Source organism: Megalops cyprinoides, chromosome 16, assembly GCF_013368585.1.
Source record: "Megalops cyprinoides isolate fMegCyp1 chromosome 16, fMegCyp1.pri, whole genome shotgun sequence".
NCBI classification, from domain to species: Eukaryota; Metazoa; Chordata; class Actinopteri; order Elopiformes; family Megalopidae; genus Megalops; species Megalops cyprinoides.
Genome location: NC_050598.1, coordinates 20,932,076 through 20,950,504, shown reverse-complemented (window position 1 = coordinate 20,950,504; position 18,429 = coordinate 20,932,076). Strand labels below are relative to the sequence as shown.

Sequence of the window (18,429 nt, the reverse complement as noted above, 5' to 3'; positions counted from 1 at the left end):
AGAAATGAAAATATGCTCCGATCCACATAAAAAGTAAGACTGCCTGGAGGGTTCCTCCCAGGGCAAAGAAAAAGATTCAGAAAGTCTGCCGAATGATTGCATTTAAGCACACATTTCCCAGGCCTTGTCTGGGGAGGAAAAAAGAATCACAGAGATTTCTTCTCTCCTTGTAAATATGAGGTTGGAAATTGTCTGGTGGCACCTGACCTAAAAAGCAGGTCTTCGTGAACAAACACATTCCATCATCTTTGCATCACAGTCTCAGTGAATGGCTGCCACTTGCCAAAAGGCCAAAACGCAGCAAAACGTGCCCGTTCATGACATTACATTACCATACACGCATTTGGCAGGCGCTCTTATCCAGAGCGGCTTCCATCACAATGTTCGTCCATCACACTCCGTACAAGTTTCACTGCAACATGACCGTCCATTTCAAATCCAAGTGGAATAATTGTGAGGGAGCTGGAGAGCAATAATGGCAGACCTGCTACTGAAGCAAATGAGTTTAGGGTGGTTTTTAAAGGCGTCACATTCAAGCACAACATTAGTTTGACTCAGCTGTTAACATAAATTGACTTTTTTATACCTAACTGATCTGTTAGTTCTGCTTCTTCAAACATGGTAAACAACACAGAGATGACATGTTTAACACTGAGGGCTGCCATTTTGCAGAAATGAACAAATACCATCTTCACAGTTTGTTCAGACCTGGCCCATTTTCTGTTGACCGCTGATGAGCGCAGTCATTAAAGCTGTTTTCAACCTTGGTCCATTTTGCTGGTCCGAACTCGGGTGCGATTATTCCACCGCTGGTCTCCTTTCACACTACATTTTTTGGCTGCAAACCCTCGTCCGTTTACGTCATCAGCACGTAACGAACATGCAGCTTTTATTTACCAATGTCGCTAGGCAACGATACAAAAAGGGAGGCAAAATGGAAAGCCGCACTATATTTGTTTTCTTATTCATCTTTTTGTTAATATGGTGTCAGCACCAATATAACCGTGTTTGGCATTTTCACTATGCCATAAATGCGTCCCGCTGTCTGAGAGTGTTGCGAGCTGCTCGGATAAGGAGGTTTGTGAGGAGACAGGCGGCAATGCGAAATGAATTTGCAGCTTTGCTTGCAGAGCATACACGCATACCCTCAAGGTGAGCGAATGGTGTGGCTATCTGCACTTATTTCCCTAATAGTTTTAGATGCGACGAGCGTGAATTGCCACATAGTGTTTACGACTGGTTTTAGATAGGACAGCTTTCACACCAAATGCGAACCACACTGGAGTTGAGGTGAACCGTACCCCAGACCCCCGTTGTCTGGAGGACTCGGGTGCGGTCCCTTGATGCGCACACGAGTTCGGAAAACAGCTTTCACATCAACAAAAGGAACCGAACTAATGGCTCAAGCGGACTCGGGTCTGTACCAAAAGCACTAGTGTGAAAGCACCCTTAGTGGTCAAACACAAAGTACCAAAAAAAAAAAAAACCCCCAAAAAACAGGTAAAGCAAATACAAATTACAAAGCAAGAACACCACGTCTTGGCAAATTTCAAAAGCCAATATCTCTGTAAGACTTGGCATACAGATTACCGATTCAGAATTTTTTCATCAACTCTGCAGCAAATGGAAATTTCCACAAGGCTGCTCAAACCCCCTGAGGTAAGATTTTGCCTTATTGTCCTGAACTCTATTTACAGTACAATGATCCTTGACCCAAGGAACACTTTCCCCCGAATTAATTTGCCCTCCAAATGGAAACTGCAGTTCAGCTACCTTGGCAGTGACATGCAGTTTCACTGTATATGAAACTGAAAATGGGAAGTACTAGTCAGCACGACAGAGTGTGAAGACAGATGACATCTTATGCACTTACATGGCCTTTAACAATTTGAACATTTTAGACTGTGCTAGACAAAGTATATCTGGTGTGTCTTGTGCCCCTTTGAAAACTCTTGGTTTTGACACATCCAATCCAGAATGAAGACAAAGTAAGCCAGCACAGCGTACAAGTGGAGCTGCAGAGGAGGATGACAGGTAGCCGCGCTTTATCGCTACCCAGAGGACTTGCTGCGCTGCTGTATTTCCTATGACCTCTCACCCAGAGCTCTTGTTTACGGAGGGAAACTGAGCCTGCAGCAAAAGGGCTCCGCCCCCATTCTCACAAACTCTTCTGATCATAAAGGGAAAACTCACCCTGCTCCTGCTGCATCTCTCACTTACGGTGTATTAAAGGATCCTGCACGGCCCATGCGGTCACAGTCAGCCGTAACACCAGACGACAAAAATACTTTCTGAAAAGCCTGTCTGAGGTACTTCCCCAAGTCTAACCAAATACTAACACGTAATTCCATATAAACGTAGCTGTGATACTTTTGGTACACTTTGTGAATTGGGAGCCAATTACATGAGAGAAATGGTGTGCAAATCCGGCATTCGGAGAAGGGGGCATGGTCCAAAGCCAGCGGGCGGAGGGGGAAATCTCCTGGAGGACAGCTGGCGCGAGCGGTAATCTGAACAGCACACATTCAGCATGTTTAAAGGGCAGGACATCTTCTCAAACCATATGCTTTAGGCATTGAGAGGGGATATACATCCGGGATGCTGCGCGGGACATCAGGTTATCCGAGCGCCGGCAGTTCTGTTTTGGGAATCTGTGAGCAGGCTAGTTTCACGCTGCTGTGAAGGCGTTGGTTTGTCTTGTCTTTCGGACGTTCTGTCCTTGGCTCTTCGGGGGTCCGCCATGTTTGGTTTTGCTTGGCCGGCGGGGATTAAAAACAACAGCGTTTCTCAACAATCGCACCCTGTGGGGGGCTGAGGGCTTTGGGACTTCCTATATTCCATTTCGTGACATTCTAACCATTAAAAACTGAAACTTCACTGGAAAAAATCCACAACTAAAACAAAAACAGGACTTTCAATCTCCTCCCCCCCAAAAAAATTCTCTAAATATTTCATATTTAAAGTTGGAATAATAAGTAATAACTGTTATTCATACATGTTTGCTCTTTTAGATTTTAACTTCCTATTTTCCCATATCTCCCCCTTCCCAAAAATATCTTGAGAGGAGCAGATGAGGGGACTTTCAAACTTGGATACACCTCCGACAGCGTATTTACTTTGAGATGACGTTCTACCCTGAAACTTCTGAAGGAGGCAAATGAAGGCAGGAAGCTATCCTTACACAGTTCAAGTAAAAAGGCAAAGGCCGTGTGGGGGTGTATTTGCTGCTCACAGGAGGCCTGGTCCTCTTGTGCTTGGTGACTGGCTGCCATCTCGGAACGGGCTAATGGGAACCTGAGCGTCCAGCCAAATGCCCGCCACACAACACAAGCCTGGCCCGATGTACACAACCAGGAGCATTCTGCTCAAGGTCCACCGCAGGGCAGTGTTAGAGAAGAGCCAGGGAAACCTGAGAATGCCAGCCTTTCACTGTTCGCAGACACACGCGTGCTTGTGCTTTTTCACCCACACTCTTGGCTTCATTTTACTGCAGTGCCATGGTGAAATAATGAGCAAGATGTTACAAATCCAGCGTGAGCTACAGACTCAGGATCATATTTTCCCTAAAATGTCCACTACACTTGTCTTTCCTTTAAACAAAACAGATGTTTTAAGTTATGACAAATAATGATAAAAATTAACCAGAATTTGATCCTAACTTATCAAGCCAGTTTCAGCCATGTCGCCAAATTCACCTCGTAACAGATATAATGGTTGAAACTAGCTCCATCTCCTCCAAGCCTGCAATTACTGTTAACTCTATGTTAACTTTTCCCATACCAAAAAAATTTAATCTAACAATTACCATATAGGTATATAGGTCTAACTTACTGTAGACGTTTTAAGGCATAAGATGATATATGCATCATTAGAACATAATATAAACAAATCTACATAAGTATCCAATTCAGTGCAAATACGTGAAGAAGAAAACGACTGCAATTCACAACTCTGAGCTCACCTCACGTGGTTCGCCTATTCTGCCGCCATTCTCTGGCACATACATTTGTTACCAGCCAAACATCCATTAGTCTCTAGGTCCCTCCTGCTGCATTGTGATCTTAGACATTTAGTTATGTTTAATGAGCAACCCTGGCATTAACGGAATGCTTAATATTCTTAAGAGAAGAAATGGGAAAAGTGACCTTCATTGCTCCGCCATCTGTATTAATGTAACCCTCGACCTTTTCGGATTCTTCGGTCTATTTATAGGAACACGTTCTTCTGACCTGCATGCTCCTTTGGGCCCTTGTTTGGAAGTCCAACCCTTTGTTCTCTGACTTATGTGTAAAACACTTCTCTGGTGTTTTTCTAGTCGTTCGTTCTTAAGACAACCGCCACACGTGACTTGCAAGATTTAATGGCTCATTGGGAGAAATGTTACCTGTACCCGCGAAGCTGAAAACATACTTGTCACTCAACCTCACTGCAGCAGGGAGTGACAGAGAGCCTCCTCAGAAGGTTCCTCCAGGAAAAAATAAAGTGTTCATCAATATGGGTGAATGACAAAAACCAAGAAACAGCACAGCGAACAGCACTTGACCCACACAGGAATTGTCGCTGGATGAAATATGTTTCCAATTGTATTTCAAGGATGAGCTACAGCTCTGTACGCAGGTAGTGCAATGGAAAAACAACTGTCCCACATACGGGCAGCCAACATTAGCACCAGCTCATCATAGACTGGCTCCAGTTCAACAGATGAAAAAACATACAGTCCAAGTGGCCACTGCAACCCTTTAACTCTCTTTAACTGGGACAGCAATGAGCAAAGAATGCAGGGTCTTGGTTGAGATTTACAATTTCTTGCTGCAGTGTCCTCAGATACCATCAAAAGCCAAATAGCTTTACAGCCCGAACACAATTCACTAGGATAGTGACTATATGCTCCCTAACAACTGTGTGAAGACCACTCTCCTCTGCAGATCCACTACCTGTCCCATTTTCCTGTCATTTCCTCAACAACAAGGTGTTACTGTTCAGACTGTGGACACTACTTCAATAAGATGGAAATGAAAAAACAGGTCACTGCTCAAATGTCATGCCAATATATTTTTATATACATACATACATATGTATTTATTTATATGTTTTACGTTTGCACAGAATTTAACTATTTTTTTTCCTAAAATTAAGCACCACCAAACTACATTCCCACCCAGTGTAATGTAGCAACATTGCACTTACCCAGGCACATGCAGCACATACTGTAATGTATATCTCCTGATAGGGGCTGTGTTTCAACTTTATACAAGACAAGATATACTGGTGCAAGAAAAGAGCATGGGATATGTGTTCTTAAAACAAAAACACAGTGGCTGGCCACAGAAACATAGATACTTGGTGTATGAAGCATTAAGGCTGCAAAAACAATGTGGCAGTTTTGCTCTTGGCAACTGTCTTTCAAAGCCACTGCCTGGATGCTTCTTAAAAATCTGAAATGCCTGCTTTTGTCTGCCATACCATTAGAGAAGTGATTCAAACCTCTTTAGAATGTGCAATCACCAATTATTAACTACTAGTTAGGTCTATGTGACAAACATGGCATAAACCGTTTGATCCTATCTTGTAAAGCAGATAAGGAATTTCTTTACACAATTAAAAAGGCAGATTCCACAAGACTATACCGAGAGTATGTTCTAAAGCCTAAAACCCTTGTACCCTCAAGTGGTAGCCTGGTACAACACACAGAACACACACACACACCCTCTTGTATCATCGCTGTCGAAGCAAAACTGTTTTGCAAACAAGGACTTTTTAAAATGCATGGCAAATCGAACTTTGCTACAACATGTTTTCATTCCCGGCTGTAACCAAATCGAACTGTTTTCACGTTTACATAACAGAGTGTTACCCACTTAAGACACGTGGGTCATGGGACATTGAAGCGCCCTGTTTCCATTGTAAACTGGTTCACTGGGCACAAATTACAACGATCACGACAATAAAACACCGATACATAATATAGTGTTTACTAACAACAATTAAAAAACGTGGCATGACGTATCGAGAACCGATATCGAAGAATGTAAAGTTGCCCACTAGATTGTAATACTACATATGAACGCTGAACAAACAGAATACCCCCGAAACATATTCATTTATATGCCCCAGTTATGCCACGGGATATTAATATCCTGTCTGCAAAAATGGAGCAACTATTGCCTTTTCGGAGACAACTTCACATCCTGTAGCGTTATGGCTATTATCTGACCAGATTTCGACACGACAAAAAAATGAAAATAACTAGCCTACTTAATATATTTGTGAGCACTTCTTTGAAGGGATTTTCAAACCTCAGTGCTACATATGGCTGCTTTTTTGATCTGAGCAAACCTTCGCCCAGTCCTCTCCACACAAAAATGTCTATTACACAATCATCTGGCGTATCTGTCTGCTAGAAAGCAGCCTTCATGTGTTGCTCGCTAACCACTGTACCGCATTCATCAGCGTACAGCCACCAATTTGCTTCCATCAATCGGATAGTGCGCCCCCACATATGACAAGACATGCCACACGTAACGTTAATTGCCAAACGAAAAACAACTAGGCGGCCAGCTACTTAAATTTACACTTCCGTAATGCAGTGCTTTTGCCTTCCTCCATAAACTATCAGCTTCGATATCAAGTGTACCTAGAATGCTAGGATGCTATCTAACGTTAACTAGCTAATCAAACATGGCTAACAAGCAGCTGCATATCTAGCTAACATCTTCTCGTCTTCTGATTCATATTTGTATCCTTACGTACGTGTCTTATGTAAATTTTGTACGCTCGCTGACTAGCTATATTGTTTAGTGAGCATTCAATGGTACATTTCTAGGTACGTTACAATAACTGTTTCGTTAACAATTTAGCTAGCTAACGACCTCTTGACATCCTTTGCCAGCGTTGCTAGCTCACAAGCTAAATGACTCGCTCTCAGCTACCTTGCTAGATGGCTAGGTAATACATACGTAACAAGCACATTAGCTACAAGATAGCTCGCCATCTAGATAACTACAAACTTCAATCCTTGTGATGAAATGAAAGAGATAACCGGCCCCGCGGGATTACAAATGAAATTCACATGGTTAGCTGCAAGTTTCGTTTACGTTATGATTCCATAGCTTGGCTGTACGAAACCGAAATTAAAACGGCAAATTACTAGACTAGTTGGCTAACGTTAACGATTCGTTAGCTCAACGAACAATAATAAGCAGTTAGTGTCTAAAACAATTACCTGCAGGTCAATTGACAGAGTTCGATGTAACTAGACATTTAACTAGGGTCGTAAGATTGTAGAGAAATCGATTGCTAACAATTATAAAAAGTAATACTCGCATGCAATTTCAAATTAAACGGGAATAACGTTAAAGCATCAAGATGGGTAACGTTAGCTAAATGTAGCGAATCAAAAGAGCCAGTGCACCTACCAGGTCAAATCCAAGAGGAATCGTGAACAAGCAACATAAAAGTATTGCTTTTTCACAATTTAGCAATATTCGACAACGTATTTTCTTAAAATAAAGAACAATGATGGTGTAAACAATCTACTGAGGACATAATCGAGCGAACTGCATCGGTTCCTTGTTAGTCCAATTCGAGATGCCGTTTACAGCTCGTCGCAAAAAGGTCTCACACCCACTAGGAGGAGAAAGAGCTGCCAAATTCTGTCCCCGCCTCTCTCTGCACATGCGCACTGTAGCAGCAGTCGGTAGACTTCCTCACGCAAGGATCGCCGTCACCACCCAATAAGGCCACCAGAATAGCAAGGTAATGAGGAGCAACGGAATGGCCGATAACACCCTCTGCATGCACTCACTTTTTCCAGAACATTCGTTGCGCCTCGTCATCTGTTGGTTTGAGTAAAATAAGACACATCGGAATACTGTATACATATATATGTACATTTAAATGTTTTTTTCGGGTATATGTATGTACATACATATATATGTAGCCTATATATACACACATTATATATTATACTGTAAACGTTTTGGCGTTGTGTATGTATACACGCTTTTTTAATCAGCAGTGGCATTGCATTTTCAAGTACATATCACGTTAGGAACATATCTTTGTCGTTATATCGAAGAACCTTCACCTGTCCCCCAGAACTGTTCATCGTTTAATCGTTAGTTGTTTGTTAAATTAACTTGCCAAGTGTCTTGAGGATTTTTATCTTTCAGATTGATAATTTGTCAATAACTGAGCTCATTTTTTGTTACAAACATCTAACCAGTTAATTGTTTCATTGTTACAGGTTGGTTTGTAATTGTCTGTGTAAGCCAGTCATTGATTAACAAACCTCACCTGGCTAATCAAGCTTATTAAATACAGGTGTGAGGGTGCAGTGGCACGCGATTGAGTTGGTTTGGCTGTAGGCTATGCTTAGGCTGGTTCCTGTTTTGTTTGTGGGTTTTAAAAATAAATCCTTTTTGTGTAAGTTTGCTTCTTTCTGTTTCAGAAATCTAAACAGTTAAAGTTATGCTTTGACAATGGTTAGGCTATGCATTATTATGCCATGAATTGCTAGTAAGATAAAAAAAATATATATATGTATAATGATATGATACTGGGCAACTGTGTGACGTTTCACAATAGTGACATAAAGTCGCTCAGGGCCGCCGGGGCTCATGGTTACAACAAACACAATGAGAGTAATGGTTTTATGTATCACCATGTATTACTTAGGCAAATGATCTTGACCATACCGTCACTGTCCTTGGCAGCAACGTGTGTTTATTCTTCACAATGAGGAATATTATCATGTATTGCTAATAAAAAATATTTTCAAAAACCTACTAAATTTTGCGGTTCCTGTGCATCTTAGCTTTTGACGCCAATGGCGCCGTATAAATGATATCTTCTAGCAACCAGACGATAAGCAATCTTTCGGAATCACGTGACTTTTGGGTGTTGTATGGGATGAAGGCTAGACTCTGGCAGCATCCATTCCTTATCAAACGAATGAATATTTGATAGCACAACGCAGACCTTTGTGAAGAACATCTAGTATGTAGACACGACAATCATCATCATTTGTGACATGCGCAATTTAGATTCAAATAGCTTTTAACCAGCCCACATTATGTAAATTTATTCACCACATATTACAGTTGACATACAGTTACGGGAGGGAGGAGGAACTGTATTTAAAATCTCAACGTAGGAGCTACACATAGTTCAGTGAAAGACTGTGAATGCCACCTACTGGCTAAACTCGTTTTCTTGGCTGCACATTTTCACAATTCATTGCTAAGCCAAACACAGAATATTACTAAAAATCAAAGATAGTAATGTCAATAAATATACCTACGGGATTGACATAAGTGGTCTACAAATAAGTATCTAGCAAGTGCGCCGATGATGTGTACTGTCCTCTACATATACACATGCTTGTGTATGTTTCTTATGTAACATGCATTATAGTAAGCTATTTGGCTAGTAAGCTAGAAATTTCAAGTATTTCAAGTATTAATGTATTTCAAGCTACAAAAAACATTTTTAAAAAATCAACAGAACCACACATATGAATCTCTCTTGCCAACAAGCCATATATAAACTACATAATAATGAGAAAGCTGTCTCAGTGTTGGTGATATGAAATAAATTCAAAGACAGTTGCAGAGAACAAAACATTGGTCAGAAAAAAAATATGAATTGCAGCAGTACAAGATGAACCTGCTAAACATCTCAGACACACAGCCAAAATGGATCATCGGGCAACTCAGATATTGGGCATCTTCAATACGCATGCGCAAGTGCGTTTTACCTGCCCCTAAGCAGTAGGGAAACTGTAAAATATCGGAAATGGCGACGACGTCTTTTTGCATGTCTTCAAAGCAGGTAGCAAGGGAAATGGACGAAAGTGGTGGTGCAATGCTTAATCTACCGTCTCGATACCTGGTCGCTAATTTCACTCTGAGTGCGAGCAGCTGTATCTTCATTGACAGTGAAGGCTAATATTACAAACCCTGTCAATCGCGGATAAATTCTTACACTTCCTCACTTGAAGTTCAGATGAGGCAGTGACGCATATGTTTATTGTTTTGTGTAATTATATCGTCACACAAAGGACCGTACAGACATGTTAGAAATGCAGTCACCTCCTCCGACAGCCTCGAACTCATCTGAACCCTAATATTAAAAATTCCGGCCATCCCATTTCATTATAGTATAGCGTTACGAGCATGATTCAAAACCACAAGCTATCGTATCAATTTTAAATAAGGACGTGTGACTTATCTGCCATTTTCTTCGAGTAGAATGTGTAGCTACATTGTTACAGGGCTGTGATTTGAAATAATAATGATCACATTTAATTGAATATGAGTGAACGTGCATTGAAGCTAAAACCTTTTCACACAAATAGGACATAAGATATGATTTATTAGATAATGCATACGTAATGCAGTAGTAGTGGGGTTTGATTTTCTTTTTTTTTTTTGGATCAATGCTGCATGGGCTCTCCAAATATCAATAGAGCTGCTGATCTAAACCAGCTCATGGTCTATTTCTCAGACGATCCATAGAATAAGCTTTAATTCGAATAACCCGGTGTATTATAGTAGGTCTACGTGAACACCATTGTTGTAAAAGAACGACACCTAGTGACGTGTCAGCACATGGCAATTCCGGGCTCTCCATATTGTTATAGCATTCATGTTTATAATTACTGAAGCAGTACTTGTTTCGATAAATTTGTTTAAAAGAAAACACTCTGAAACCAAACAATGAAAAATAATGAACACTGAAATAAAACAACATGGGGCTCCGTTTCAAACCATTTTATTGCTTGGTCATTACGTACACTCCTTGGAATTTCTTGGAAAGATGTGTTGGGTGGGTGAGCCCCAACGCAGAAACGCGAATATTTCTGTTATTGAACATTTAAATAGCAAAACGATAACTCAGTAATACAATACATTACACTAAGATATCATAAATGAATTTGATTTTCTGTAACATAGGCTACTGGTGTATTTACAAGCTGCTTATTTATATATATATTTATATATAGTATATAAAACAAGTAGAATGCACAGTTTTAGCAAAGAATAGAGTATTAGACATAACATTCAGTTTGGTGGAAATGCAAATGGCATCATATCAAAGATTAATAAAAAATAACAGTTTATAAAATAATTATACCCCTTAATGAAATAATCTCATTGAATGGGTGGACACAAGTAACCATCATTTGAAATCGCCTTGGGTCGTATTGGACATTCACAAATTAGCTGTGCAGTCCATCACAAAACACTTTTCATCACAGAATATCAGAATGATGACCAGCTTGTTAATCAATGGCTGTACGTATGCAATATGATACTGTGAGTGATAAAGTAATCTGTTCCCTTTTTGTTTATGTATATGTACAATGGAACCACTTTAATCAACACCAGTGCCATTCAAACAGTGAGCATGTATAACCGAAAGGGCAGGAGTGGAGCACTATTGAATAAGGTTATCAGTCGTAGATGTTAAGTGCTTATCTGACAGGCAATTGGGGAATCTTCCATTACACTTACAGGTCTGATACATTTTAAATTAAAACTCTCAGTGGATAACCATGGAAGCATGTAAATAAATGTGAATGTAAATGTAAATCACAGGTATGTTCCTGGCTGCATTTCTCCACATCCCAAGCCGATGAGGCACATAGGACAGTCTTCTGGAGCATCGCTCCAGCCCCATGCATGTTACCCTTCACCAAGATGACCAGGACGAAATCATGTTTCAGTTGAAAGAACAGTTTCTTAGAATAATAGTGTAATCTTAACAGACATGCCTTCCAAGTTATTTTTATAATCCTTTGTAATGCATGTTTGCAAATGAAAATAATAAGATAGGGACTATGATGCTGTGCCTTACAGTAAAAATAAATACATATATTATAAAACTGCCAAAAACAGAGAAAAAAAGAATTTTAAAAAGACAACCCCTTTATCTGTTTCACTACACACATATACTATATTTGTTCTACATTTCTGGAAAGCACACTAAGACAACAGTGTAAATCCCAGGGGATACAACAGTAAAAACCACTGGATCCCAGCGCATGCTCCAAGACACTGACATAGTCCTGGAACATATGTATATATATATATATATATAGGTTTAGGGGCTCAATGTTTTCTATCCAAACACACTATGGACCAGAATTATCAAGGACCTTTCCCACAGCATTGCAGGTTAATGCTGAAATTGGTAAATAGTCTTTAATATATACATACAGGACATGCTACTATGAACTGTAATTACGACTGAGAAATACTTAAGTCAGTAATACTATCATGCCTTACTTGACTTCATTCTTTTAAAAATGGCACCAGTGGATTATAAATTGTATGTCCTTGGTAAATCTTACCCTACTTTATATCTGAGGAAGCCATAAGTGTTTTGGGATATGTCTTGTGCTTTCGAAAAACAGTCTGATCTGTCTGGATGTTTTTTTTCCCCACTCTTTTGCATCCACTTGGGTCTTAGGCCTCATATACCCTACAGGAGAAGAAAGAGAGGAAAGGGGAATTCAGGAGAACGTTAGTATTAATCTCCACGCTTCTTCTGCACAGGAATAAAGCATGGCATGGGGGTGCCCAGCACCGTGACTGGTTTCATCATCATCGTTCTGCTCAGCTGTGCTGTAACGTGAACGGACAGCAGGTGGGGCACTTCCATAAAACATGGCCATTTGTGAATTGACAGTTTGGTATAGCCCTGAAGCGCAATACAATATGTGAAAACAGTCCATGCGTGTGCCTTTTATCTTGCAGAAGTGTTTTCATTGAAATGAACATCCTAGGGTTCATTCGAGGCACTACACCGGCATCTGAAGTGGCTCACCTGTGCTTGTCCTTCCAGATCCTGAACCATTTTACCAGGTTCTTGGTACTCTGCAGTTTAGGGTGCAGGCAGTACTCCTGCCCTTTGAAGCGAGACACATTCTCCATGGTAACACTGAACAAAAACAGAAAAAAAGACATTTATGTAAGACATTTATGTAAATGTAAGTGATATATCTCCCTGTATGTGCTCACCACCTGTAATCAGCTGCTACCTTAGACTCCACCATTTTCAACAAACAAGCTTTGGAAAAGTAAAGTGGGTCTGGCCTGAGCTGGTATTATGCCTCAGGTCTGCAGTGTTTCAGTCCAAAAGCATTGAAGAGCCAAGCCAAATGACTTGTCTGGCATGTTACAATGGCAGATGTCTTCACAAAAGCGCTGAATGTGTAGGATTATAAAGGAAACATGTATTAATCAAATCACCAGAAATCAGTCATTTTCAAAAAGAGTAACAGTGATAATTACTTCAGGAAACCACTAAGGCTATGAAACCATAATTGCCATAACCTCCTTTATCATCTCTTTTCCTGTTGAGCAGAGGGTACAGTACAGTAGATAGTTTCCTGGTGCAGAAGAAAAATCACGGTGAGTCAGAGTAAATATATACATATAAGAAAGGAGAGGGAGAACACAGGGGCTGTCTTTTTCTGTGCCCGAATTCACTGCCTGTATGAGCAACAGCAGTAGTTAGTACAGCCACAAAAAGAGCTGCGCGCTTGCCCAGAGCCTTTCATTAGGGTTGCTCAAATTCACATCCTGCTATCGCGTGTCCCCTCTAATTATTCACCTGTACAGCCAAGGGAAGCTCCCATCCAGTCCCAACACTTCCTTAGAACTGGAGAAAGCAAGGGGAGGAGTCGCAGCAGGAGAGGTAGCCCCTGAATGTTAATCTGGTATGGGATCTAAACCCATGCCAGCAAATGGGAAGAGTGGGGCCATGCTTTCCGGAACCTGCTGGGAGCTTGTTTTCACTAGCACCAGTGCCCACCTTGTTATGCAAATAGCCTTGCTAATTGTTTAGCACATAATTAATCCTAGCGTCTAACCCAACAATCAGTGGACTAACCCAAGGATTCAGAGTCGGGTCAAAATCTGGCAGGAAAAGGTATGAGAACAATGATGGGCCATCCTAACAGCTATCTGCTACTGAATGTGTAGAGTCTGATAGAGAATCATTTTGCACCAAATCATCTTTCACTGTTTTTAATATCACTGTCAGTAATATCAAAGTCATTCACTTTTCAAAGAACAAACGTATTTTTTTTCATTGACAATAATTCTGAATTTCCTAGTAAATTAAGAAAAATATCATACAACAAACAAGCTTTGTTTAGAAAATGCAACTAAACTGTTCAGCACAATGATATGAGTTCCAAGTGCTGAGCAATGGATTACTGCTAATGATTTTCCTGTGCGATTCCTAAAGTTGCTTTCCTGCACTACTTCAGGTGAACAGCAGATGGACACAGAGTACCTGTTAAACATGAGGTAGGTAACAAAGCTAATGCAATCCCTTTTGGAAATCTTCAAAACCCATACTTTAACCGCTATCTGTACTTCACTGTCTGATGCAGTAAAACCCTAAATTTCAGGTGATGGATCTTTCAGTGTGTTTGAACAGGAAGACTCGGTTATATGAGGAAACGACAATGGGCTCTTGATAGAAGACCACAATGGAGCAGGACTGTGTGCAACTGCTTAGAAGCAGGCAGACATGTGCTCTCATCTGGAGTGTGGGGCCCTTATCAGCCACAAGGCCTCTCAGCCTGACAACAATAGCCATCTGTGCAACTGCTCGAGTGGACAAGGGGGGCTTTGAGAACGAGAGATCAAATGGGCAAATGGGGCAAAAATGAGCACCAAAAAAAAAAAAAAGTGAAGACAGCACCAGCAGGATAACTGGAACCTACTACAGGGCATGAGGTTCATCTCCGCAGAGCCAGGTGTAAAAGTCCTGACATCGCTGGACAATCCTACAGAAGCTGCCTGAACCAGCATGTGTAATCTGCAAAAGTCAGCCGGATAGAGAGGACTGGACACAGCCTCCTCGCATGACAAAACATTCAAAGTGCTGAGGCCACTTGTCATAAACCTTATGCCAGACTCACTTCTTGAACTCTGCCCTCTCCTAGTCATCCTTCAGGTTTGTTCAGCTGTCAGTTATCAAGCTTCAATTGAGAGTCCATTTGAGAAAGACCTGAAGGCTTGTGGGAAGGTCAGGCATTCGTTTTTTATCGCAGCTGGCTTCAGAACACAAAGCTAAGCATAGATTCGTTTGACTTGGAGTGGCCCAACACACATAAACACTACTGTGGAACTGGCAGGCGGCTCTTATTTATTTCCCTTGGCACTCTATCTCAAACAAATCTCAAAAAAAATGTTGAGATGTATGTAACAGTTGACTTTATCGCATACTTCAAACTAGGCTTCTGAGATCTACTGTTTCAAAAGAGCTAAAACAAAACTGGCACCCACTATGAGGCATAATCAGTGGTGCTGATGCACGCATGGTTTTAAAGCCTCTAGGCTCTGCAGCCTAATTTGAATTCACTGGAACAACTGACCTGTTTAAGTAGCACTTGATTTCCTTGTTCAAAAGCTACAGTACAGATGGCCCATGTTACTGTATAACATCCCCCTGTTTGATTTTGAATTCAGATTGAGTGACACAAAAATAATAAGACAAATGGGTGGAGTAAGGAGCCCCTTCAGTTTCAGGATGGGATCTGAAGTATACATGGATGGCTGAGAGGAACAGAGAGAAAGGAGATGAAACGACAAAAGAAAACCTGTAAGGCTTACAAGATCATCTTCTCCTGGCAGAAGGGGTGTTTAGGTTTTATCTCCAGTTTCTGCACATCCTTGTACCGGATCTTTGGTCCCTTGCGTGTGCACCTGCACTTGTAAGCTGCAAGACAAAGGTTCATATTTAGACACAGTAATATAGCCAGGCTACCAAGGCGAACAGCAAGGTAATTAGCTAGAGCCGTTATCATCACCATTTCGCTGAAACTGCTTTTGCATCTAACAGTCTGCCATGAAATCAAATTCCAAATTTTTATAGGGCATGCCAGTAATGATTCCAGCTAGAGATGTCTGACACAATAGTTTTTTGTGATCATGAAGTGATACAATCCATCTCGGTGTTGTCTTTAAAGAGAGTGTTTTCTTTAAGGAGACTTGATTTTACAGAACTATCATGCCCAATTCAGCAGCTGTGTAGAAATCCGCATTAAGCTGTCCACGAAACCGAGAGCTAAATCTCGTTAAACATGCACACCACTACAAAGCTGACCCCTCCTCTGGCTGAACGAACTTAAAATGCTGACACAAAGTTTATCCCACTCAAAGTTAAAAATATTCTTGATCTTGACCTAAAACTCTCGAGTTTTTTCCTCTCATAGTCCACAGTCGGTGGTGAACAGCTGTTTATTTTCCTGTCTGAGGGAGCGCATGACCTACATCCTTTACTTCATCAATCTTCTCCGCTCCCCAAAGCTGAGCACCGTCTCTTACAAACCTTGGAAGAAAGAAGCCAACGCCAACTAATCAGGTTAGCCAAAGAGCAAGGAAAACACATAAAAACTCGATGGTTATGGGAAAAATAAATTACCCATGTAGCCTACGTCGTACAGTTTTTGGGTCATTCAAAGTTTCAGTTCTAAGTCCGGGATACGCGCGGTGCGTATGCTTGTCATCTAGCTTGCTCGCTGTCATTGATGTCGTAACACAGCAAATCAGAAACATACTAACAACCTGTCAGTGACCTCTTTGCAAGTCTAGACGCTTAGTATTTATTGTATTTAGTATTTAATGTCATGCTGCTTTCGTATCCTAAGAATTCGGAAGGGAAATGGTGGAGTTGCGGCAGGACACAATACTTCAAATGTTGCAGCCGGCCAGTGACTTGTAAATGCAAACCGTAAATACCACACTAATGCCATATCACTTCGAACAGGTGTCTTGGCACATACGATTTAATCAGATGTGCTGCAAAATCAGTTTAATCCTGTTAGAAATTGTGAATTTTGGATTAGTTCTTTTTAACATTGTGAAACACTTGTTCAAAATGTTATTAGAAGTCATTCCAATGAGAAAGGCAGAGCGCATTGTAAAAATACGTTAAGGTTCAAACCGTTTGAACATGTATAATTTAGAAAAGGCTTGATTTATCTGACGATGAAGGATCATTTTGTGGACGTGCTAGGCAGCATTTGGCAGTATGTACACATGTTAGTGTCGTAGCTGCACCATTTGCTTTTAAACAATGATCGGTCAGTTATCGGATTAATTGTTTCAAAATACAAACAGAACTTTTCTATTTAGCCTACCATAACAATATCTTAGAATGATTAATTGCGACGACCAATTAGCCATAGAACAAGCTCATCAAAATAGAAAAAACTTAATTGGGACGTCAACAAAATCAAATCAGCTTGCTCAGTCGTTATGATAAATGCAGGTTATATCCCTCGATATGTAATATGTCAACGAATATCATTACTGTGAATACATACGTCTCCACTTCTCAGAAAGCATTTGTATTCAAAGGATTGGTTTATTGCAAAAAAATGAGTAGCATGGCTAAGTGACAGCAAGATAAGATTTGTAAGCTACATAGATAACATTAAAAAAGAAAATTGGGAAATATTTACCTTCTACGTTGAGAAAATATATAGCAATAACCAGCAAAATTAACGCAGCTGTGCAGCGATTCATCTTGTCTGGAAGACAACCTCCTCAATTTTTTTTGGCTTTGTCAGGCTATATTCTGTGCCGAATGTTGGTTACGTAAATATTTCACTCCTGTTCACACTGATACTTTTTAGAAATTGTTGTCGCCGACGATAATTTCTCCTCTTCTTTTAATCAATATAGAAGCCTTGCGCTCTGTAAAGTGCTCGCGAACTCCGCGGACTAGACGCGCTCTGACGAAATGTCACTTGCGCTGCGCGGCGTTCCTTTTTGCCATCTGATTGTACGCTTTTGAGCACCCGCTTTTAAAAACAGCCCACTCCTGTCCTCATTAATATGCACGGCAGGCCGACGAATCAGTCACATCTATAAGGCAAGTGGAATACAGAAAGGAAGAAAGAAAGAAGGAGAAGAACAAAAAAGACGCCTGGCTGGTGAAAACAGAGATAATTGCATTTGATTGGGCTCTAGGTTTATTCACAGGGGAACGATTCATAGCTGTTTCTCTTAGAAAAACGCGAATTGGGGAAATGTCACGTATATTTGGCAGACGCTTCAGTCTCTTGAGGTCGCACGAGTCAACATTACCTAATTGAGATATTTGATCCGCGTGCACTACGAATGAGCTTAGAGTGAAGGTTATTGAGATAACTTGAAACAATCATCTTTTTTGGTACATAAAATAGTTGAAAGTTTTTGGAAGAGTATATACTATGCGGGCTATCAAAACAAAGCAAACTTAGTAAATCAGTACAATTTCATTATGTATCTCTCCTTGCCATTCCCAGAATTTCAGAGCTTTCCAGAAAAGTCAAGAAATTATCTCGTTGTTCACTTCCAGCAAACAGGGGTGTGTGCACACGGGTTTTTGGGGAAAAATATATGAGGTGCAGTATTATCT

The 18,429-nt window shown here is 40.7% G+C and overlaps 2 protein-coding genes across 6 annotated transcripts in view; both read right to left on the bottom strand.

The window, feature by feature from the left end:
* fam13b (family with sequence similarity 13 member B) overlaps positions 1 to 7,586 on the bottom strand; it is a 47,384-nt gene extending 39,798 nt beyond the window's left edge. For all 5 annotated transcript variants that reach the window (XM_036547529.1, XM_036547532.1, XM_036547534.1 and 2 more), the window contains exon 1: positions 7,416 to 7,586. The gene's annotated coding sequence lies outside the window, so the exon portion shown is untranslated. The remainder of the gene's footprint in view (positions 1 to 7,415) is intronic.
* A 3,177-nt stretch (positions 7,587 to 10,763) lies between these two features.
* cxcl14 (chemokine (C-X-C motif) ligand 14) lies at positions 10,764 to 17,799 on the bottom strand. The gene is made up of 4 exons (XM_036547538.1): positions 17,489 to 17,799; positions 15,636 to 15,741; positions 12,832 to 12,945; positions 10,764 to 12,486 (listed from the first exon to the last, which is right to left on the bottom strand). Exons 1-4 carry the CDS (start codon positions 17,550 to 17,552, stop codon positions 12,471 to 12,473), a joined length of 300 nt encoding a protein of 99 aa, XP_036403431.1. The 5' UTR covers positions 17,553 to 17,799; the 3' UTR covers positions 10,764 to 12,470.
* Between the last annotated feature and the right edge of the window lie 630 nt (positions 17,800 to 18,429).